Below are 24910 nucleotides of genomic sequence, written 5' to 3'. Positions count from 1 at the left end.
GTTTTCTATCCAAATCTACTAATAATATGCATATCTTATATTCTTGGCATGAGTAGCAGGAAGTTGAAATTGGGCATGCTATTTATCCAAAAGTGAAAATGCTGCCCCCTATACCTTAAGAAGCTCTCCAGTGTCCAAAAGCCATGAAACATCACCCAATGGGGAATGGAGAGAGAGACCGCTTCTTCAAGACTTTAGGTAGCATGCTCAGGAGTCTACCTCTGAAAACCAAAGAACATTGGCCTGAACAAATCCAGTCATTGACATTTGCCTACAATGCCACTGTTCATGAGACTACGGGCTATGCTCCATTCTGTCTCATGTTTGGTAGGGTCCCTCGGCTACCAGTGGATGTGATGTTGCACAATGTCTTGGACGACTCCAGTGTTGTGGATTGCAATTAGTATGTCGAGACTGATTACTGGGCTGAAGGAAGCTGTCAATGTTGCCCAAAGACACACTGACAAGCAACAGAGATGACAAGGTCGAGAGTACGACAAGAGGGTTAGAGGCATCAGTTTGTCCATGGGGGATCGTGTCCTCATCGCCAACAAGGCTGAAAGTGGCTGCAGCAAGTTGGCTGACAAATGGAATCCTGAGATTGTCATAGTGACCTCAGTCAATCCACAAACTCACATGTATAGAAACCAAGACTGTGACAGCTGGGTGGTTGACAGAAATCTACTGCTGCAGGTGAACTTCCTGCCATCTGAAATCGATGATTCAGAGCACTTCAATGACAGTGATGCTGCAGGACCTTCGATCATTGTAGATGCAGGAGAGGCCACGCACTCTGGCGATGGACTGGACAGGGAAGACATGAAGGACTGGGGTGGAAAGTACATCTTGGATAGCAGAGGATTCAAGCGATTACTCTGAGCTCTGGACATTGGATAGAAAGATTGACACAACATATTTGTGCTTTACAAATGTTTTGTCTTTTCTTTTGGATGCAGAGAGAGATTTCTGATACATTAAAACAACCTGATCTCCGAAGTCCACGTCTTTGGTCTCAATCAATCACACACAACGCAAAGCTACAGTGGTGCAGTATGCAGCACAGGTTACATCAGTACATTGATAAAAATGTTAAAAAGTAAGCTCCATTTCTCTACTTTTCCATTAAGAATCTGGTATTTGACTTGGTTTGATGATAATACATTGGTGTGTGCTCTATAATTTGGTTTTCATGGAAACATTCTTATTAAAATCCTACTGCGCAAAACACATCGTCCTCTTGGCTTCAGTAGTATGCTAAACTAAGCTAATCGAATCAACCCTCCAGTGCCATATGTGTTGGTTGTTTTGGTTGTGTTAGTGAGACAGGGGATTGCTATAGCCTATGGTCCATTTTTGAGACATATTCACAACTGACTGAAAGCATCAGGTTATGTTTAAAGATAGTAACACAAAATTATTATGTCAACAACAACAAAAATGTCTGTGCTTCCTTAAATACCTAAGTCATAAAACAGGCGTTATAACATAATTTAGGAGACACTTGATCATGCGATTAAGAACTATTATAAAATCATTGTGTTGGGAAATTTTAATATTCATGTTGACAAAGAGACTGACTTCAAGGCCATTGGATGAGTGAGGAAAGCCACTTAGATGAGTGAGGAAAATAATCAAAGAGACATTTCAGAAAGGCAGAATGGAAGTGGAAAATGTTGGCTAGCCTCTAGTTGCAGGTCCATTATTATATTCCGAGAGAGCAACTTGGCAATTAGAAATCCAAGACGGGCACATTTTTCGAACTCTATCACTATTAACCAGAATACTTTGAGAGCACTTTTCTTGATCATTGATGCATTTTTTTCTAATTCCAATCTGGTTATCGTGCCCACCACAGCACAGAGACAGCCTTAGTTAAAGTGATAAATCATCTTAGAGCCAACACAGATGCCAAACAGCTCTCTGTCCTTGTACTCTTAGATTTAAGTGCTTCATTTGAAACTGTTGACCATGATGTTCTTCTGGACAGACTGGAGAGGTGGGTTCTAAATTGGTTTATGACCTATTTAACCGGTCAAGAGTTTTTTGTCACCCTTGGTGAACATAACTCAGCAAAAATACATATCACGTGTGGCTTTCCACAAGATTTAATTTTGGGTTCAGTACTGTCCAGTTGATATATCTTACCCCTTGGCAGTGTTATTAGAAAGCACAGCATTGATTTTCACTGCTACGCCGACGATGCACAACTTTACATGTCTTTGTCACCAGAGGATTTTAGCTCCACAGATAAATGATTAGACTGTATTAGTGATTGTCATAAGGTTCCAGGACTTTGTCCACACAGGGCATCTGAACACACAAAATACATTTATGATTTTCATAACATTTTGGGTGTTGTATTTAACTTTTGTACACCTGTGGTGTTCCCTGTCAAAAATGACCGGTCATTAGAAATGAATGGGTGAGACTACAATTAGTGTATAAAATTGAGTTCAGGCACATGCCCATTCATCAGATGGAAACACTTCCTCTCCCAGACCCCCACATGCATGTGTGTTTGAGCACACACACCTCACTCTCCTTCTTTGCTTCCATGGCAACCCCCACGGCAACCTTTCCCCAATAGAACATTTCCCCCAAGAGAACCACACCTGTTGGCATTCTCACAAACAATCGCAACATTGTTTCAATAATATATAGAACTTTGCACGCAGCTCTGGTATATAAAGCTTTTTTTACTCAGACATTATTTTAACAGTTTTGGAAACTTCAGAGTGTTTTCTATCCAAATCTACCAATTATATGCATATCCTAGCTTCTGGGCCTGAGTAGCAGGCAGTTTACTTTGGGCACGCTTTTCATCCAGACATGAAAATACTTCCCCCTAGCCCGAAGAGGTTATTAAATCCTGTATTGATGCTTTGCTTGTTTGATGGTTCGTCTGAGGGCATAGCGGGATTTCTTATAAGCGTCTGGATTAGTCTCACGCTCCTTAAAAGCGACAGCTCTAGCCTTTAGCTTGATGCGGATGTTGCCTGTAATCCATGGCTTCTGGTTGGGATATATACAAACAATCACTGTGGAGATGATGTCATCGATGCACTTTTTGATGAAGCCGATGACTGAGGTGGTGTACTCCTCAATGCCATTGGATGAATCGCAGAACATATTCCAGTCTGTCCTAGCAAAACAGACCTGTAGTGTAGCATCTGTGTCATCTGACCACTTCCATATTGAGCGAGTCACTGGTACTTCCTGATTTACTTTTTGCTTGTAAGCAGGAGGATAGAATTATGGTCAGATTTGCCAAATGGAGGGCGGAGGAGAGCTTTGTATGCATCTCTGTGTGTGGAGTAAAGGTGGTCTAGGATTTTTTGCTCTGGTTGCACATGCGAGATGCTGGTAAAAATTAGGTAAAACTGATTTAAGTTTGCCTGCATTAATGTCCCCGGCCACTAGGAGCGCTGCTTCTGGGTGAGCATTTTCTTCTTTGCTTATGGCTTTATAGAGTTGGATGAGAGTGGTCTTAGTGCCAGATTCGTTCTGTGGTGGTAAATAGACGGCTACGAATAATATAGATGAGAACTCTCTTGGTAGATAGTGTGGTCTACAGCTTTTCATACGGTAATCCACCTCAGGCGAGCAATACCTCAAGACTTCTTTAATATTAGACATCACGCACCAGCTGTTATTGCCAAAATAGACACACACCCCCACCCCTCGTCTTACCAGAGGTAGCATCTTTGTCCTGCCGGTGCATGGAAAATCCCGCTAGCTCTATATTGCCCGTATCGTCATTCAGCCACGTCTCGGTGAAACATAAGATGTTACAGTTTTTGATGTCCCGTTGGTAGGATAATCTTAATCGTACGTCATCAGTTTTATTTTCCAATGATTGCACGTTAGCAAGCAAAATGGATGGCAGTGGGAGTGTACGCGCTCGCCTACAGATTCCCAGAAGGCTGCCCGATCGTCAGCCCAATTTCCTGTGTCTTTTCTTCACACAAAAGGCGTGGATCTGGTCCTGTTCCAGTGAAAGCAGGATATCCTTCTCGTCGGACTCGTTAAAGGAAAAAGTTTCTTCCTGTCCACTGTGAGTAATCACTGTTCTGATGTCCAGAAGTAATTTTTGGTCATAAGAGATGGTAGCAGCAACATTATGTACACAATAAGTAAAAAAATAAGTTGCAATAAAACTAACAAAATAGCTCAATTGGTTGGGAGAATGTAAAAGATCAGCCATGTTCTTCGGCGCCATCTTGTCTCGGTCTCAGCTTTGAATCACTGACCTTGTCTTTTGGATGAGAGCGGGGTTAACAGCCCGTGCCTCGGGTGACGAAGGTCCTTGATGATCTTCTTGGCTTTCCTTTGACACCGTGTGCTGTAGATGTCCTGAAGGGCAGGCAGTGTGCTCCTGGTGATGCGTTTGGCTGACTGCACCACCCTGTAATGAGCCCTGCAGTTGCGGACGGCGCAGTGGCATTACCAGGCGGTGATACAGCCTGACAGGATGCTCTCAATGGTACACCTGTGAGGGTCTTAGGGGCCAAGACAATTCATTTATTCAGCCTCCTGAGGTTGAACAGGCACTGTCATGCATTCTTCACCACACTAACTCTGTGGGTGGACCATTTTAGATTGTCAGTGATGTGTACGTCGAGGAACTTGAAGCTATCCACAGTCTCCACTGCGGTCCCATCAATGTGAAAGGGGGCGTGCTCCCTCTTCTGTCTCCTGAAGTCCACGATCAGCACCGAGAATCTAGGTGGCTTTACCGACTCTGGTAGCATATTTTGAGAGAGACATATTTCCGTGAAACAGAGTATGTTACAATCCCTGATGTCTCTCTGGAAAGCAACCCTTGCCCTAATTTCGTCGACCTTCTTATCTAGGGACTGGACATCAGCGAGTAATATACTCAGAAGGGGTGGGGGGTGTGCGCACCTCTGAAGTCTGACCACAAGACCGCTCCATCTTCCTCTTCTTCTCCGGCGTTGTTTTGGGTCGGCCTCTGGGATAAGTTCAAATGCCCTGGGCGGTGCGGCCATAGGATCCGCTTCGGGAAAGTCATATTCCTGATCGTAGATGTTTTCAATCCAAATAAATATACAATGACAGGTTATGAATGAAAGACTAGCTGTGCTACAAGTGTGACCAGTCCTTTCACATTGGCAGCCATGCGGGGTGGCTTCTTCCTAGGGTAAGAAGACCATTCAAATTCACAATTTTTTGACATTCATATTTCTCCTCCTGCAGGCTGCTGATGAGCTGGTTGCTGACAGGCTGGTCCTGGGGCGGGCTGCTGATGGGCTGGTCCTGGGGGTGCTGAGGGTCAATCTCATCCTATTCTTCCATCACACTGTCAGACTATGAATTGACAGAGACATGATCCTCATATTCTGAAAATTCATCATCTTCCAAAGTAGAAAATGCTCCTTCCACACTATTTGTAAGGCCCTCTGAGCCACAAATGCAACGCTATTTATGTTTTGGGTCCCTCCCCCAATTTGTTCCTGGCTGGGATAGAGTGTGGGAAAATACATTTTTACAATGTATCGAAATAATGTATTGTAATAACATTGTGCAGGTTCCCGCAAGACATTGTGTAGTTTCACACACTACAAAGTAGTAAAGAGTGCAAGAAAAGCGGGAGACAGACAAGTTCTGGATGCTATTTAGAAACAGCAGGCCCAGGGAGGAGGTATACAGAGTGAAGGCACGCAGCAAACCTTTTTGTAAAATGTTTACTTGTTTCCACCTACACGCACACTTTTATTACCCTCAGGTCCAGTGGACCCGAACACCACATATGTAATATAAATGTGTAGGGGGATGCAGTGTGCACTCAATGATAATGTGTTCTTCACAAAGAATGAGCCAAAGCCAATGAGTCTCAGGTTTAAAATGTATTCATTCTATCATTTTTCTTTTAGTAAACATTGAAAATGTTAACCCACACAAGGGTTAATCTTCAGAATGTAGAAACTGTGCTAAATATGAGGCTGAAAAGTGGTGTAATTTTCATTTTAGGAAAATGGGAAACAGGTGCAGTCAAACAACAATCATTTGGTGTATGAAGATGGAGTAAGGCTAATTGCAGCATCATCATAGATGGATTATAGCTCAAAGATGACTTGTCATTCAAATAATGATAATCTCTACATTTACTTTTAGTGCAGCCTAATTAGGATGTTGCACATAACAGTCCATACATATAAATGTGAACTTTGAAAATACATGTTTTACACTCAAGTAACACCAAACAGCAGCAAAAAATTCACTGGGGAAAATCACAGAGCAGGATTTACAAACAATAAATCAAAATGCATGTATATTTTTTAAAAAGCATATTTTCTTAGGTTAGAGTAAGAAATACTTCTCAAAAGATCCACCTTCTCTCTGCTTTTGAGTTTTCACTACACAGTTCAAATGAGCTGTGAGCTAAAGATAGCACCCCAGTCTAACAAAGTCATCTTCTGTGGCGTTCCTCAGTTTGGACAGAGTGGACCACTCTGCTAGAAGTGGAACCAGATTCCCACACATCTTACAGATCAAGTGATGAATTCTACAGAAAAGGCATTCATCTGTCAATCAACATTGTTGGCAAGTAGTTTCCATTGCCTTGACAGGTTTTGCAATTACATACTATGTTTTTAATACTGACCAATGCAGTTCAGTCATGGATACAGAATAGCTATAGACCTATTTCAAGACTAAAACAGCTGCCTCTACCATATGGATGTTTGTGATAATTCACAATCCAATTAATGGTCATAATGTAATTGAACAACAATCCAAGAGACAACATTGTAGATTATTATATGTTGTAAAATGTGAGCCATCATAACATGGACAGTACATTGCATGAATAATGCACTAGGTTGGGTTATGTGGTACAGTAGTAGTTCAGTCCAATGCTAGAGGGCAAGAGGAATGGTGGTGTCAAAAGAACTTCATTCATGGCCCATCCTCTGTGAAGTCATTTGGCACCCTCATGAGGAGTTTGTCTGAAGTGAAGTGCAAGCACACACACTTACCGACGTTGGTAAGTCTACCTTAGTCTGGTCTTAAAGTTTAATTGTGAACTCTATTATTGCTCAAATATCACACTAAAAACAATGAACATGTGAAGCGATTTTGTGCTGTATTCCCTCTGTTGTCTCTTACTTTGACTATGATTTTACACATTAGTATTCACCAAACTGTTCTTGGTTGCACTCTTCATGGTTGAGGTACTTGATCAGTTGTTGTGGGAGGGGCAGTTTGTTGATGCACCTCAGTCTGTGGATCCCAACTTTCTGGCGGATCTTCAGCCTGCACAGCTGCATCAGTGGACGTGGTGGCGCTGGAAGACAATGTCAACATATATGGGGTTGTACATGTTTGTATACATATATATACATATAACATGTGCACAAGTCACTCCAAATAAGTGCCCGTTTGGGCAGTGCATTGTGTGTGTGCGTACATGACATCCCCCCTCATCACAGCAGTAACCCCAGCAGCCAAGGGCGTAACTTTGTGTTGCATATTAGGGGGGGTCAACACCCTTCCACGGGGGGTCTGGGGACATGCTCCCCCTGGAGATTTAATATATACAGTGCCTTGCGAAAGTATTCGGCCCCCTTGAACTTTGCGACCTTTTGCCACATTTCAGGCTTCAAACATAAAGATATAAAACTGTATTTTTTTGTGAAGAATCAACAACAAGTGGGACACAATCATGAAGTGGAACGACATTTATTGGATATTTCAAACTTTTTTAACAAATCAAAAACTGAAAAATTGGGCGTGCAAAATTATTCAGCCCCCTTAAGTTAATACTTTGTAGCGCCATCTTTTGCTGCGATTACAGCTGTAAGTCGCTTGGGGTATGTCTCTATCAGTTTTGCACATCGAGAGACTGAAATTTTTCCCATTCCTCCTTGCAAAACAGCTCGAGCTCAGTGAGGTTGGATGGAGAGCATTTGTGAACAGCAGTTTTCAGTTCTTTCCACAGATTCTCGATTGGATTCAGGTCTGGACTTTGACTTGGCCATTCTAAGACCTGGATATGTTTATTTTTGAACCATTCCATTGTAGATTTTGCTTTATGTTTTGGATCATTGTCTTGTTGGAAGACAAATCTCCATCCCAGTCTCAGGTCTTTTGCAGACTCCATCAGGTTTTCTTCCAGAATGGTCCAGTATTTGGCTCCATCCATCTTCCCATCAATTTTAACCATCTTCCCTGTCCCTGCTGAAGAAAAGCAGGCCCAAACCATGATGCTGCCACCACCATGTTTGACAGTGGGGATGGTGTGTTCAGGGTGATGGGCTGTGTTGCTTTTACGCCAAACATAACGTTTTGCATTGTTGCCAAAAAGTTCAATTTTGGTTTCATCTGACCAGAGCACCTTCTTCCACATGTTTGGTGTGTCTCCCAGGTGGCTTGTGGCAAACTTTAAACAACACTTTTTATGGATATCTTTAAGAAATGGCTTTCTTCTTGCCACTCTTCCATAAAGGCCAGATTTGTGCAATATACGACTGATTGTTGTCCTATGGACAGAGTCTCCCACCTCAGCTGTAGATCTCTGCAGTTCATCCAGAGTGATCATGGGCCTCTTGGCTGCATCTCTGATCAGTCTTCTCCTTGTATGAGCTGAAAGTTTAGAGGGACGGCCAGGTCTTGGTAGATTTGCAGTGGTCTGATACTCCTTCCATTTCAATATTATCGCTTGCACAGTGCTCCTTGGGATGTTTAAAGCTTGGGAAATCTTTTTGTATCCAAATCCGGCTTTAAACTTCTTCACAACAGTATCTCGGACCTGCCTGGTGTGTTCCTTGTTCTTCATGATGCTCTCTGCGCTTTTAACGGACCTCTGAGACTATCCCAGTGCAGGTGCATTTATACGGAGACTTGATTACACACAGGTGGATTGTATTTATCATCATTAGTCATTTAGGTCAACATTGGATCATTCAGAGATCCTCACTGAACTTCTGGAGAGAGTTTGCTGCACTGAAAGTAAAGGGGCTGAATAATTTTGCACGCCCAATTTTTCAGTTTTTGATTTGTTAAAAAAGTTTGAAATATCCAATAAATATCGTTCCACTTCATGATTGTGTCCCACTTGTTGTTGATTCTTCACAAAAAAATACAGTTTTATATCTTTATGTTTGAAGCCTGAAATGTGGCAAAAGGTCGCAAAGTTCAAGGGGGCCGAATACTTTCGCAAGGCACTGTATAAACAAATAAATAACTGTGAAATGCTTGTTTCTGGTAGGGAAAACACATCAAAACATTCCTGATAATTTGGTCTTCGGGAAAGTATTCAGACCCCATGAGTTTGTCCACATTTTGTTACATTACAGCCTTATTTTAAAATGGATTTTTTTTAAAACACCTTAGCAATCTACACACAATATCCCATAGCGACAAAGCGAAAACATGTTGAGATATTTTTGCAAATGTATTAAAAACAGAAATACCTTATTTACATGAGTATTCAGACCATTTGCTATTAGAGTAGAAAGTTACCTCAGGTGCATCCTGTTTTCATTGATCATCCTTGAGATGTTTCTACAACTTGGCGTCCACCTGTGGTAAATTACATTTATTGGGCATGATTTGGAAAGGCACACACCTGTCTATATTAGGTCCTACAGTTGACAGTGTAAGTCAGAGCAAAAACCAAGCCATGAGGACAAAGGAATTGTCAGTAGAGCTCTGAGACAGGATTGTGTCGAGGCACAGATCTGGGAAAGGGTACCAAAAAAATGTCTGCAGCATTGAATGTCCCCAGCAACACAGTGGCCTCCATCATTCTTAAATGGAAGAAGTTTGGAACCACCAAGACTCTTCCTAGAGCTGGCAGCTGGGCCAAACTGAGCAATCAGGGGGAGAAGGGACTTGGTCAGGGAAGTGACCAAGAATCCGATGGTCACTCTGACAGAGCTCCAGAGTTCCTCTGTGAAGATGGGATAACCTTCCAGAAGGACAACCATCTCAGCAGCACTCCACCAAAAGGCCTTTATGGTCGAGTGGCCAGACGGAAGCCACTCCTCAGTAAGGCACATGACAGCCCGCTTTGAGTTGACCAAAAGGCACCTAAAAGACTCTCAGACCATGACAAACAAGATTCTCTGGTCTGATGAAACCAAGATTGAACTCTTTGGCTTGATTGCTAAGCATCACATCTTGAGGTACCCTGGCACATCCCTACAGTGAAGCATGGTGGTGGCAGCATCATGCTGTGGGGTTGTTTTTCAGAGGCTAGGACTGGCAGACTAGTCAGGACTGAGGCAAAGGTGAACGGAGCAAAGTACAGAGAGATCCTTGACGAAAACCTCAAACTGGGGCGAAGGTTGACCTACCAACAGGACACCGACCCTAATAACATAGCCAAGACAACGCAGGAGTGGCTTCGGGACAAGTCTCTGAATGTTCTTGAGTGGCCCAGCCAGAGTGGCCCAGCCACCCGGACTTCAACCCGATTGAACTTCTCTGGAGAGACCTGAAAATAACTGTGCACCAATGCTCCCCATCCAACCTGACAGCTTGAGAGGATCTGCTGAGAAGAATGGGAGAAACTCCCCAATACAGGTGTGCCAGGTTTGTAACGTCATACCCAAGAACACTTGAGGCTGTCAATGGAGCTGCAATAAAGTGCTGAGTTAAGGATTTGAATAATTCTGTCAATCTGATATTACAGTTATTCATTTTTTTATAAATTAGCAAAAAAGAAAGAAACATGTTTGTGCTTTGTCATTGTAGGGTTTTGTGTGTAAATTCCCCCCCCTCATTAATCAATTTTAGAATAAGGCTGTAACCTAACAAAATGTGGCAAAAGTCCAGGGGTCCGAATACTTTCCGATGACACTGTATCCCCAACCACTGAACTGAACTGAATGACTTTTGTACTCCAAAATGAGTGAAAATAAAATGATGCTGACACTGTCTAAAAAATCATTTTATCCTCCAGAAATGAGCCGAACAACATACTGGTCCATATTATTAGCCTGGTGTGTTATTTAGCAATAAGCATTATCAGCTGTGCCTAACTGATGCAGCATACTGACTATAAACAAATAGGCCAAATCATGGGGTTGCCCATGATTTGTGCTAACCATTCGGTTGATCAGTGCTTCCCAAACTTTTTCATTCATAACCCCCTCTCATCATGGGGGAACATAATTGGCTCTGGAAGTATTCTAAGGGTGACTATTAGGTTGCATAAACATGATTAGTGCTATCCCCCCACAATTCTGGCCTTCCAATGTGTTTTCTGAACATAAATAAGGAGGATAGGCTGCTGGTCAGAGTCTGGGAGACAGGCAGGGCAGGCTGCACTAGGAGAAACAGCCTTGCTTGAGTCTACATACTACATGAGGTTCAGAGAAGCAACCCTCTAGCTGCTGGCTAGACATTAGCTCTGGGATTCAGGTCGCGGCACCACTGTAACATGCTGGTATTGAACCCTAGTTATCAACCACACATACTGTACCCCTACACCAAATGCTACCTTCTGTTGTGTAATATGTGTAATTGTGTAGGTGTATATCTATAGTATGTATGCATATGTGTGTCTGTTTGGAAGCCGGGGACACTCACTTGCTTTCTCCTTGATGACTTCCCAGTTCTTGAAGCTATCTAGGTGTTCAGTGAGTCTGGAGCAGAGTTTCACCTGGCCAACGTAATCCAGGAGTACGTCTATGATGGGTCCTGCCCAGCGGCTTATTGCCCGAGTAGAGATTATCTCACAAAACTAATGATGGAAACACAAAAAGCAAATTGTCCCCACTTAACAAGAAGTGTAAGAAGTGTCCCAAATACCTATGTGCTAACATAACATCATGACAGTTACATTGGTGATTACAGTGTTGTTAAACATTGTTACATAGTAAATCCAAAAAAACATTCCTTACCAAAGGACACTTCAACAGGAAAATAAAGAAAAAGGAGCTCTCGGTTCCTGTATAGAAAGTAAGATGGCACAGACAGACATGGTAGCTCTGCTTCTAGCTCCTAAGCAATTTTGCAGTTTTTTTGTGTGTGTGTTATTTCTTACTTTATTAACCCAGAATGTTTTTTGTAATATTACATACAGCCGGAAACAACTTTTGGATATAAGAGCGGCGGTAACTCACCAGCATTACAACCAGGAATAAGATTTTCCCTAATTGGATCCTTTGTTCGTACCCCCAAGGCAATTAAACTTATCCCAGAGGCTGCTCGAAGTCACTGCTGTTGGAGAAGAGGTATTCGGAATGGACTTCTAGTCCGACTCAGGAGGCTGGCACACCCTCCATTGCTTCCGAGTATATCACTCGCTAATGTTCAGTCTCTGGACAATAAAGTAGACGAGCTCAGAGCGAGGATCTCCTTCCAGAGAGACATCAGGGACTGTAACATACTTTGTTTCATGGAATCATGGCTCTCTGGGGATATACTGTCTCCATCCAGTCGGCCAGCTGGGTACTCAGTTCATCGTGCAGAAGGGAAGAAATAACTCAGGGAAGAAGAAATGTGGGGGTCTATGCTTCATGATTACCTACTCATGGTGTGATTGCGATAACATACAGAAACTCAAGTCCTTTTGTTCACCCAATCTAGAATACCTCAATCAAATGACGGCCGTATTACATCCCAAGAGAATTCTCAAAGAGGGATGCTACCGTCCCACTGGTAGCAGACAGTTTAAATGACGATCGCCCCCTAGCACTCACTTGTCATGAAGTGCTTTGAGAGGCTAGTTAAGGATCATGTCCCCTCTACCTTACATCAACAGTAGTAGGCTTGATTACCAACAATGACGAGACAGCCTACACAGAGGAAGATTTGGATAGAAAACACTCTAAAGTTTCCAAAAATGTTAAAATAATGTCTATGAGTATAACAGAACTGATATGGCAGGCAGAAACCTGAGGAAAATCCAACCAGGAAGTACCATTATTTTGAAAGGCTGTTTTTCCATTGAAAGCCTATCCACCATACAAAGATTTAGGACCCAGTTCACTATCTCTATGGCTTCCTCTATATGTGGCCAGTCTTTAGGCATTGTTTCAGGCTTTTTTATCTCTGAAAATTTAGGGAGATACAGCACGTTCAATGAGTGGACAATGGAAATTTCCAGACATGAGCCAAGCTTGTGATCGGGAGCGCACCACTTGTTTCTCCTTTTCTATTGTGAAGCTTTTGTCCGGTTGAAATATTATTGATAATTTGTGACAAAAACAACCTGAGGATTGATTTTAAACATCGTTTGAAATTTTTCTACGAACTTTTAATGTACTTTTTAAAAACTTTTCATCTAGATGTTGTGAGTGCGCATTGTGCCTTTCGATTACTGATCTAAACGCACCAACAAAACTGAGGTTTTTGGACATAAAGAGGAACATTATCGAACAAAACTAACATGTATTGTCTAACAAGGAGACCTGGGAGTGCCACCAGATGAAGATCATCAAAGGTAAGTGATTCATTTTAACACTATTTCTGACTTTTGTGCCACCTCTCCTTGGTTGGAAAATGGCTGTATGGTTCTCTGTGGCTAGGCGCTGACCTAACATAATCGCATGGTGTGCTTTTGCCATAAAGCCTTTTTGAAATCTGACACAGCGGATGCATTAAGGATAAGTTTCTTTAATCCTATGCATAACACTTGTATCTTAGATCAATGTTTATGATGAGTATTTTCGTAATTTGATGTGGCTCTCTGAAATTTCACCGGATGTTTGTTTGAGACAATGATTACTGTACATAACGCAGCAATTTCAACTGAGGTTTTTGGACATAAAGATTAACTTTATCGAACAAAACACACATTTATTGTGTAACATGAAGTCCTGTGAGTGCTATCTGATGAAGATCAAAGGTTAGTGATTAATTTAATCGCTATTTCTGACTTTTGTGAGCCCTCTCCTCTCCTTTTCTTTGAAAATGGCTGTATGGTTTTCTGTGACTAGGCACTGACCTAACATAATCAGATGGAGTGCTTTCGCCGTAAAGCCTTTTTGAAATCAGACACTGTGGTTGGATTTACAAGAAGCTTATCTTTAAAATGGTGTATAATACTTGTATGTTTGAGGACTTTTAATTATGGGATTGCTGTCGTTTTGAATTTGGCGTCCTGCAATTTCACTTGCTGTTTTACAAGGTGGGATGCTACCGTCCCACTGGTAGGAGACAGGTTAAATGACGATCGCCCCGTAGCACTCACTTGTCATCATGAAGTGCTTTGAGAGGCTAGTTAATTAAGGATCATGTCCCCTCTACCTTACACCAACAGTTGTAGGCTTGATTACCAACAATGACGAGACAGCCTACACGGAGGAAGTGAGGGCCCTGGCAGAGTGGGGCCAGAAAAATAACCACACTCTCAACGTCAAAACTAAGGAGCTGATCGGGCACTTCAGGAAACAGCACGTCGAGCACGCCCCTATCCACATCGACGAGACAGCAGTGGAGAACGTGTAAAGCTTCAAGTTTCTCGGCGTACACATCAATGATAATCTGAAATGGTCCACCCACACAGAGAGTGTGGTGAAGAAGGCACAACAGCGCCTCTTCAAACTCAGGAGGCTGAAGAAATTCGGATTGGCCCATAAGACCCTCAGAAACTTTAACAGATGAATAATTTAGAGCATCCTGTTGGGCTGTATCATCGCCTGAGACGGCAACTGCACTGCCCGCAACCGCAGGGCTCTCCAGAGGGTGGTACGTCTATCCAATGCATCACACTGCCTGCCCTCCAGTACACCTACAAACACCCGATGTCACAGGAAGGCCAAAAAGATCATCAAGGATATAGATGCTTTAGATGCTGCTCCCTTATATACAGTTGGGGAAAAAAGCATATGATACACTGCCGATTTTGCAGGTTTCCCTACTTTCCCTACAAAGCATGTAGAGGTCTGAAATTTTTATCATAGATACACTTCAACTATGAGAGACGGAATCTAAAATTGTATGATTTTTAAGTAATTAATTTGCATTTTATTGCATGACATAAGTATTTTATACATCAGAAAAGCAGAACTTAATGTGGTACAGAAAGCTTTGTTTGCAATTACAGATATCATACGTTTCCTGTAGTTCTTCACCAGGTTTGCACACACTGCAGCAGGGATTTTGGCCAACTCCTCCATACAGACCTTCTCCAGATCATTCTGTCGCTGGGCAATACGGACTTTCAGCTCCCTCCAAAGACTTTCTATTGGGTTCAGGTCTGGAGACTGGCTAGGCCACTCCAGGACCTTGAGATGCTTCTTACGGAGAAGCTCCTTAGTTGCCCTGGCTGTGTGTTTCGGGTTGTTGTCATGCTGGAAGACCGAGCCACAACCCATCTTCAATGCTCTTACTGAGGGAAGGAGGTTGTTGGCCAAGATCTTGCAATACATGGCCCCATCCATCCTCCCCTCAATATGGTGCAGTCGTCCTGTCCACTTTGCAGAAAAGCATCCCCAAAGAATGATGTTTCCAACTCCATGCTTCACGGTTGGGATGGTGTTCTTGGGGTTGTACTGATCCTTCTTCTTCCTCCAAACACAGCGAGTGGAGTTTAGACCAAAAATCTCTATTTTGTCTCATCAGACCACATGAACTTCTCCCATTCCTCCTCTGGATCATCCAGATGGTTATTGGCCTGGACATGCGCTGGCTTGAGCAGGAGGACCTTGCGTGAGCTGCAGGATTTTAATCCATGACGCCGTAGTGTGTTACGAATGGTTTTCTTTGAGACTGTGGTCCCAGCTCTCTTCAGGTCATTGACCAGGTCCTGCCGTGTAGTTCTGCGCTGATCCCTCACCTTCCTCATGATCTTTGATGCCCCACAAGGTGAGATCTTGCATGGAGCCCCAGACCAAGGGTGATTTACCGTCATCTTGAACTTCTTCCAAAGTATTCACCAAAGTATTCACCCCCCTTGGCATTTTTCCTATTTTGTTGCCTTACAACCTGGAATGAAAGTGTATTTTTGGGGGGTTTGTACAACATGCATGCAACACACTTTGAAGATGCAAAATATTTTTTTTTTATTGTGAAACAAGAAAGACAAACAACAAAACTGGGTCTGGGCTTTGAATTTAAATGCTTTGAATTTAAATGTTTCCCCTTTAAATGTTTCCCCTTTCCCCAGTCCGGGCCTAGCAACGAGGGTCCCCAGTCCTGGGCCCACAACGAAGGTCCCCAGTCCAGGGCCCACAGAGAGGGTCCCCAGTCCGGGGTTGTCGACGAGGCGCCACCAAAGTTCGGTGAACCAGAGGTGGAGCGGGATCCATGTCCCGCACCAGTGCCGCCACCGCGGGTCGATGCCCACCCAGACCCACCCTTATAGGTTCAGGTTTTGTGGCCGGAGTCCGCACCTTTGGGAGGGGGGGGTGTACTGTCACGCCCTGACCTTAGAGATCCATTTTTCAATGTTTCTTTATTTCTATGTTTTGGCCCGGTATGGTTCTCAGTCAGGGACAGCTGTCTATCGTTGTCTCTGATTGGGAATCATACTTCGGTAGCCCTTTTTCCCTCCTTTCAGTGTGGGTAGTTATCTTTGTTTGTAGCACTATAGCCCTGTGAGCTTCACGGTTGTTTTTTAATTTCTTGTTTTGTTGGCGACATTTTAAATAAAAAAGAAATGTACGCTCTCCACGCTGCACTTTGGTCTACTTCTTTCAACGACCGCGACAGTACCAGGACATTTTTGCCAAAAACCTGGTTTCGTCTGCCAGGAGGCTGAAATTTGAAGCCAAAAGTGGAAATTCCAGCAGTACAATAACCCCAAGCACACATACAAATCCACAAATAAATGTTTTTTGCAAATAAACATTTTGCAATGGCCATCTCAGTCTCTTGAGTGGAACCCCTATGGTTTGGATGGAAGAGGACAATCCATAAGCGCAGATGAAGGATATCAGGGATCTGAAAAGTTTCTGTATGGAGGAATGGTCCACGACCCCTCTCTATGTGTTCTCCAATCTCATAAAACATTTGAGAAAAAGGCTCAGTGTTTGCAAGGGGAGGGTGCTGGAGTCTTGAAAACAGGGGATCCAATCATTTTGACCACTATCCTTTTGAGGTTTTTTAAATTGCTTATTATACAAAATGCATTTCTCTGAGCAATTGCATTAGTATACAATTAATATATATTTTTTAGCATACAAGAGAGCTCAGTATGTATTCATTTTATACAGTCTTCTATTCTCATCTTTATCAAGGGATCCCTAAAGAAGTGTACCCTACTGTATGTGAAAATATTACACACGCACACACTAAACATTTCACTCCTATTCTATTTACCTGAACAGGTTCCCCGGTATTTCTGCGCATATCGGTATTGTAGCCATCTCTCTCAGAGGTCTCCTGAAGGGGTGGGTGTGGACCACTGCTGTAAGTGCAACTAAAACAGGAGAGGGCATCGCAACCGTTGTCCATCAGATACTTCAGCATGGACAGATACTTCATACTGAACATGACGGTGGCCGGGAATGAGGTGGGGTGAGTGGGGATGTAGGCATTGACGTTGGCCATGTGCTCCACCAGCAAAGTGACCAATTCGATACTACCTTGCCTCATGGCCACAAGTAGCGGGTTGAATGTGTCCAGGTTTGGGTTGGCACCGGCTTCTAGAAGCATGGTGGTCGTGTCCACGTTGCCGTTGGTGACGGCGAAGTAGAGCGCTGTTCTACGATGGTCCTCATACATCCTGGAGCGTTCCTCCGACAGCACGGCATTGACATCGTAGCCGGCCTTGATCAGGACCTCCAGGACTTCATCCCAATTGTACTCGGCGGCCAGGTGGAGGGGACTGATGCCACTGCGTTTCACTCTGGACTTGCTGGTGGCTTTGATCAGCAACGACACGATACTGAAATAGAAAATCACACATGGGGAATTAGGGGGTGCCCAGATTTGAGGATTAAGGGCTAGGGTTGCAATTTCCCCCTAAAACTTTCCCAAAGTTTCCACGTCTTTCAGAAATCTGAATATTATAGACATGATAGACCAATCCAAACTCATCTCTGCATGTCCAGCACACTCGTTATCTCAAACAATCATGGCTAGCGGAAAGGTTACTTCCTTTTTCTGTGGCTAAACCAACTAGGCTTGTAATTGAACAATTGTATTCGTATTTACAGATGGCATAAAAGTTTGATTTTAAGGTAGATGAAAGTTCACATGTTCGAGAAGGCATTTCTGCCAAAAAACGCATTATGATTAAACAATATTTTTTTACGTTCAAACAGCTCTCCTGTGAAGTCACAACATACGCCTGGTTTCCTGAATCGGGTCACATATACGGATCTGTGCCATTTATTTTGAACTGCACTCCCACGTTTACAGCATGAGTGGTCGTGAGTAGATGCACTTGTTTTGAGATCAAAGCGAGAGCTGCATGTAGCCATGTGTGCACATTTTATTCATATTTTGCTAGTTAGTGAGTTATTACCCCAGTTATAGATCATTTGTAGTCAGCAATACGGGAGTAATTGCTTCCTATAAGAGTACAAAACGTGTGCATTTCTAGTCATGTTTGAAAAGCGAGTCAGGTAAGTAACTTTTTTTGTCTTATAGGGGTAGTGTTGTATTTTGAGACAGGCTAGAATAAGCTAAGTAACCAATAGGCAGGGGGTAGCATAATTTGTCTGATTCTCTGTAATAATGGTATAAAGCATTTTATTTTGTAAAATGATTTATTGCAACAACATTTTCAGTCACCTCCTTCTCTGAAGAAAAGTGATGCTCCATACTCCAAGTGATGCTCCATGCTCCATTGCTTGCTGTTTGGGGTTTTAGGCTGGGTTTCTGTACAAGCACTTTGAGATATTAGCTGATGTAAGAAGGGCTATATAAATCAATTTGATTTGATTTGATTTGAATATTCCAAGATGGAGAATTCCCTCCCTGGATATTATCCTCCTGATTGTGGGAATCATCTAACCGGAATAAGGGGTCAAAGTCCCCACAAGTAAAGCCCACCACAAAGGCCGGACACAAGGGGTTCATATTCTAGGTAGAACAATAACGTTTCTTCACAGCTTGGTTTTAGTGTGTCTAGAATATTTGTCACAGTTCCAACCAAATGTTTATGCATGACTAGCATTTCGTATCATGTGCTCTACGAACTGAATGATTACAGCAGCATTTTCATTGGCTGGGAGTCCCTTTAACTTTTCTTTTGAGGTGCGGAGAAAAGGTGCAAGTGAAAGGGAAGTCAGTAGATTCAGAAAAGAAAACTAGGAGGTAGTGTAGAGTTCAGGATAGAAAGAAGGTGGGGGAAAGTACAATAATGGTATTATTGGCCATGATGACAAAGATGGCCATGACAGGAATGTATCCTTTGTGGGAGCAAAAACTCAGAATTTGACCACAAAATGATGCACCGCTTGTTGTAATCAGACCAATTTAGTGTTATTTAGAGTTATGCTTTTCAATTTGTAATAAAGGAGAGACTACTTCTAAGAAAACAGCCTTCTTGCAATGAAGGGCTGCTCATGCTCATAGCTCACATTTCAACAGTCAATGACAGCACCTCAACTGCACAGTTGGAATGCAATAAATTGTTAAAGAAGGCAAGTAGATTTTGGGAGTACATGTACAGTATGACTAAGAAGAGACATATTGCTCGATCCTGATTTAGGAAATTATATCATTCTGAAGCATGACTTTCCTACGCACTTCTCAGTATTAAGTTGCGTAATGCACTTTGCAGGTATGGTTACCTTGCTCGCTCTGAAGAAATGTAATTAAACCATTGGGTCTGTACCACAGACTCAATAGAATATGTTGAGAACGGGGTCAGAATATGGTGAATTTAACGAAAGCAATCTATGCATATTTGTCTCCGTTTCAGCACCAACTGTTAGATTTAAAGATATTGTGATCTTGTATATTATTTATTTAGGAAGTATGTATGACAAAAAAATCCATGTCTCAATTGTTTCAAGGCTTAAAACTCCTTTAACCTGTCTAATCTTCATCTACACTGATTGAAGTGGTTAACAGGTGACATCAATACGGGATCATAGCTTCACCTGGTGAGTTTGTCATGGAAATAGCAGGTGTTCCTAATGTTTTGTACACTCAGTGCGTATTGAAGAGTACAAAGTCAGTGGTTTGATTCATCCTGAAAGTTGTCATATTCAAGATCAATCCATTCGATATTGGAAGGTGGAATAAAAAAAAGTGTACAATAGAGGTTGAACAATAATCCTATAAATCTACCCTAATTCTCACAAATCATGGAACTGTATGACAATGGTCCAGTTGCCGTGAACATGTCCCAAATTGTTGCACAACGTTAGCCTAATATGATCTACTAATGCTAGCGTCCCTCAGGAAGAATTTACAAGGACATGAGAGGAAAGAAAGGTTAACGAAATTATGCTAAAATAAATGTATGTAGGCATTACTGATGTTGGCTAATATTTAACATTATGCAAATTGTACAAGCACGGCAGGTTCAGCACTAAAGAAGCCTATAGCTTGGGTAGGGCTGTTGTGGTAACCATATTACCACCACACCTGTGGTCACGAGTCATGAAGGCAGTCAAATTCCATGTGAGCGTTTAGTCACAGTAATTAGGCATCTCCAAGCTTGGATGCTGCTGATGGTCATTAGTAGCCTACCAAACTTGATAACTGCTTGGTACTCAGCACACTATTGTCCCTCAAATCAAATGTAATCGAAAATCTAATCAAACACTTCATGAGAGTCCCATGAGCTCATGTTGCGCAACATTCCTATAGGCCATGCAATTGCGTGAGAAAACTATTATAAAGAGGAGGATCCCATCAGCTTTCTGAAGATAGACATCGGGAAGTTGAAGTCGCCAATTACGCAGACAGGTGAGCCGTCTTCAGGAAATTAGCCTATCAAGGCGTCAAGCATATTGAGGAACTCTCCAAGGGCACCAGGTGGGCGATAGATGACAATGTTAAGCTTGAGTGGGCAAGAGACAGGGACAGCATGGAATTCAAATGAGGAGATGGACAGGTGAGAGAGGGAGAAAAGAAAATCTCCACTTAGGAGAAATGAGTAGACCTTTGCCACCACCACGACGACGATGACCAGATGCTCTCGGACAATGAAAGAAAACATAGATGAAGAAAGAGAAGCTGGAGTAGTAGTGTTCTCTGGGGTGATCCATGTCTCCATCAGGGTCAAAATTTGAGGGACTGAAGGGCAGCATAGACTAAGATGAACTCGCCGTTTTTGATCGTGGAATGGCAGTTCCAAACGCTGCCAGAGACCCAGCGGAATTCCACATCGGTTGTGCGCTCAGGGTAAACTAAATTGGAAGGGTTGCAGCCAACGGATGAGGAGCGTCTGTAAATCCTACAGGAAGAGGTGCAAACAGGTATAGAAAACAAATAGTTGACAAAGCTACAAAAGGGAAAAATGACAATCTGTAAATATATAGGTAAGATACTCAAGTGAGAGTGGTGTGGAGCCTTCCTCGAATAACTTGTCAGAGCGGTCTTTGTTTTGCGACACGACTGCCACTGACTTGACCGCAGCTTACAGCTGCCACTGAGAAACCAGAGGAGACTGAAAAACTAACACTAACTGCTGATTGCCTAGCAGAGTTGGAGAGCACACCTCCCTGTACTAAATGCTGATTGCCTAGGAGAGGTGAAACCACCCCCCCTACAATAGAGCCAGTGATTACCAAAACAAGTTACAAATTGCCTTGCCCTTTGATCCTGGTTGATGTGTTAACAACTATCTGCAAATAATTAGCAATCAGCAGTTTACACACCAAGTAGGCCATTGGGAAAACAGGCAGCAATTAAAGTAGATGGCCCTAGCTAGCAAAAAGACAGTACTAGACATCAAATAAAGACAAAAAATGTTTACTTATCACTCATGGAGATATCAGGAGTTCTCTAGCTATTGAATGAAGCACACTGAGATGGAGCCTGAGAAGCTGCTTATATACACTCAGAAAAGAGATGAAACCACTCACCCTTCAGTACAGCCACTGATTACCAAAACAAGTCGCAAATTATCCTGCCCCTTGATCCTAGTTAATGTGTCAACAACTACCTGCAAATTATGAGAAGGCAGCAGTTCACACACCAAGTAGACCACTGGGAAGACAGGCAGCACTTAGAGTGGCAAGAAAAAGTATGTGAACCCTTTGGAAATACCTGGATTTCTGCATAAATTGGTCATAACATTTGATCTGAACTTAATCTTGGTCACAACAAACACAGTCTGCTTAAACTAATATCACACAAACAATTATACGTTTTCAGGTCTTTACTGAACACACTGTGTAAACATTCACAGTGCAGGTTGGGAAAAGTATGTGAACACTTGGATTTAATAACGGTTGACCCTCCTTTGGCAGCAATAACCTCAAACAAAGTTTTCTGTAGTTGTGGATCAGACATGCAATGGTAAAGAGGAATTTTGGACCATTCCTCTTTACAAAACTGTTTCAGTAAAGCTATATTCTTTGGGATGTCTGGCGTGAACTGTTCTCGAGGTCATGTCACAGCATCTCAATCGGATTGAGGTCAGGACTCTGACTGGGCCACTCCAGAAGGTGTATTTTCTTCTGTTGATGCCATTCTGTTGTTGATTTATAGACAGCTTCTCAGGCTCCATCTTGGGTCATTGTCCTGTTGCATCACCCAACTTCCATTGAGCTTCAATTGGTGGATAGATAGTCTAACATTCTCCTGCAAAATGTCTTGATAAACTTGGGAATTCATTTTTCTGTCGAAGACAGCAAGCTGTCCAGGCCCTGAGACAGCCCCAAATCATGATGCTCCCTCCACCATGATTTACATTTAGGATGAGGTTTTGATGTTGGCGTGCTGTGCCTTTTTTTCTCCACACATAATGTTGTATGTTCCTTCCAAACAACTCAACTGCAGTTTCATCTGTCCACAGAATATTTTGCCAGTAGGGCTGAGAAACATCCAGGTGCACTTTTGCAAACTTCAGATGGGCAGCAAGGTTTTTTTTGGACAGTGGTGGCTTCTTCCGTGGTGTCCTCCCATGAACACTATTCTTGTTTAATGTTTGACGTATCATAGTCTCGTCAAAAGAGATGTTAGCATTTTCCAGAGATTTCTGTAAGTCTTTAGCTGATGCTCTAGGATTTTTCTTAACCTCACTGAGCATTCTGCGCTGTGCTCTTGCAGTCATATTTGCAGGACGGCCACTCCTAGGGAGAGTAGCAACAGTGCTGAACTTTCTCCATTTACAGACAATTTGTCTTACTGTGGACTGATGAACATCAAGGCTTTTAGTGATACTTCTGTAACCCTTTCCAGCTTTATGCAAGTCAACAATTCTTAATCGTAGTTCTTCTGAGATGTATTTTGTTCGAGGCATGGTTCACATCAGGCAATGCTTCCTGTGAATAGCAAACTCAAATTTTGTGACTGTTTTTTAGGGAAAGGTAGCTCTAACCAACATTTCCAATCTCGTCTCATTGATTGGACTCCAGGTTTGCTGACTCCTGACTCCAATTAGCTTTTGGAGAAGTCATTAGCCTAGGGGTTGACATACTTTTTCCAACCTACACTGTGAATGTTCAAATGATGTATTCAATATAGACAAGAAAAATACAATCATTTGTGTTATTAGTTTCAGCTTTTAGCGCACGGTCTAGTTTTCTGAATTTCCGCCTGTCTGACATGCCCAAAGTAAACTGCTTGTTACTCAGGCCCAGAAGCTAGGATATGCATTTAATTGCTATAATTGGATAGACAACACTCTGAAGTTTCTAAACCTAAGAGGATAAAATTATGTCTGTGAGTATAACAGCACTGTTATGGCAGGCAAAAACCAGAGGGAAATCCTTTTTCTTTTCTAGCTCCCAGCTATTTCAAATGTGAAGCTATTGAAAACTATGACTTACACCTCCCAGATTGCAGTTCCTATGGCTTCCATTAGATGACAACAGTCTTTATTCATGGTTTCAGGCTTGTTTTTAGAAAAACCAACGAGGAATAGTAGTTTATCCAAGGGGAGCACTAAGGCAAAAGTAGTCTCTTTGCGCTCATGAACGAGGGTGCGAGCTTCATTATTTTCCTTTCCTATTGAACATACTGGTCTTGGTATCAAATATTATCATTTATTTTGATATTAGACTACCTGAGGATTAATTAGAAACGTTGTTTGACTTGTTTGGATGAACTTTACCAGTAACTTTTGGGACTTCTTTGTCTTCATGGTGAACTGGTGGATTACTGAACTCAATGATGCCTACTAAACTGACTTTTTGGGATATAAAGAAGGACTTTATCGAAATGACCATTCAAAATGACCATTCATTGTGTAGCTGGGACCATTGGGATTGCAAGCAGAGGAAGATCTTTAAAGGTAAGTGATTTATTTTATATCTATTTATGATTTTATGACACCTGTGCTGGTTTGAAAACATATGTTGTTGTGGGGCGCAGTCCTCAGATAATCAAATGCTATGCTTTCGCCGTAAAGCCTATTGTAAATTGGACAACGCGGTTCGATTACCAAGATTCTAAGCTAAAGAATCATGTATGACACTTGTATTTTCATTAATGTTTAATATTACGATTTTGTAATTTGAATTTGGCACGCTCGGATTTTACCGGATGTTGTTGAATTTGATCCCGCTAGTGGGATCCGTGCTTGAAGAGATTTGAACACTCCTGGAGAGTCTTCTAGCTATAGAATGAAGCACACAGATACTTAGGCATAATAAAACACTTAAGCTTTTTCTGATCATGAGTATCAACTGTCAATTTACAGATACGATTACAAATACAAGTATAGCCATGTTGTTACACCTCTAATACTAATAACAACACAGTAGATGAATCTGATACGTAAGTGTGACGTAGAAGTCCGTCACTGGCCGCGGGCAGCATTTGGTTCTTTAACGCACACACATATTCATCACTCCTCCCTGCGCCATTATACCATAAGTTAACAATGTGGGTCGACACACAATTTAACTTCTGTCTTGGTGCA

General features: G+C 42.3%; 1 protein-coding gene across 3 annotated transcripts in view; it reads right to left on the bottom strand.

Moving 5' to 3' along the window:
* Nucleotides 1-5852: 5852 nt before the first annotated feature.
* LOC112244734 (ankyrin repeat and SOCS box protein 2-like) overlaps nt 5853-24910 on the bottom strand; it is a 35355-nt gene continuing 16297 nt past the window's right edge. For all 3 annotated transcript variants that reach the window (XM_024412503.2, XM_024412505.2, XM_024412504.2), the window contains exons 8-10: nt 17236-17803; nt 11557-11710; nt 5853-7306 (exon numbers count right to left, since the gene is read on the bottom strand). In XM_024412503.2, the coding sequence (XP_024268271.1) occupies nt 7149-7306; nt 11557-11710; nt 17236-17803 (880 nt within the window). In that variant the 3' untranslated portion in view covers nt 5853-7148. The remainder of the gene's footprint in view (nt 7307-11556; nt 11711-17235; nt 17804-24910) is intronic.

The sequence above is a fragment of the Oncorhynchus tshawytscha genome, linkage group LG18 (genome assembly GCF_018296145.1).
Source record: "Oncorhynchus tshawytscha isolate Ot180627B linkage group LG18, Otsh_v2.0, whole genome shotgun sequence".
Taxonomy (NCBI): domain Eukaryota; kingdom Metazoa; phylum Chordata; class Actinopteri; order Salmoniformes; family Salmonidae; genus Oncorhynchus; species Oncorhynchus tshawytscha.
Note: the sequence above shows the minus strand (reverse complement) of the source record. Positions and strands in the feature narration are given on the sequence as shown.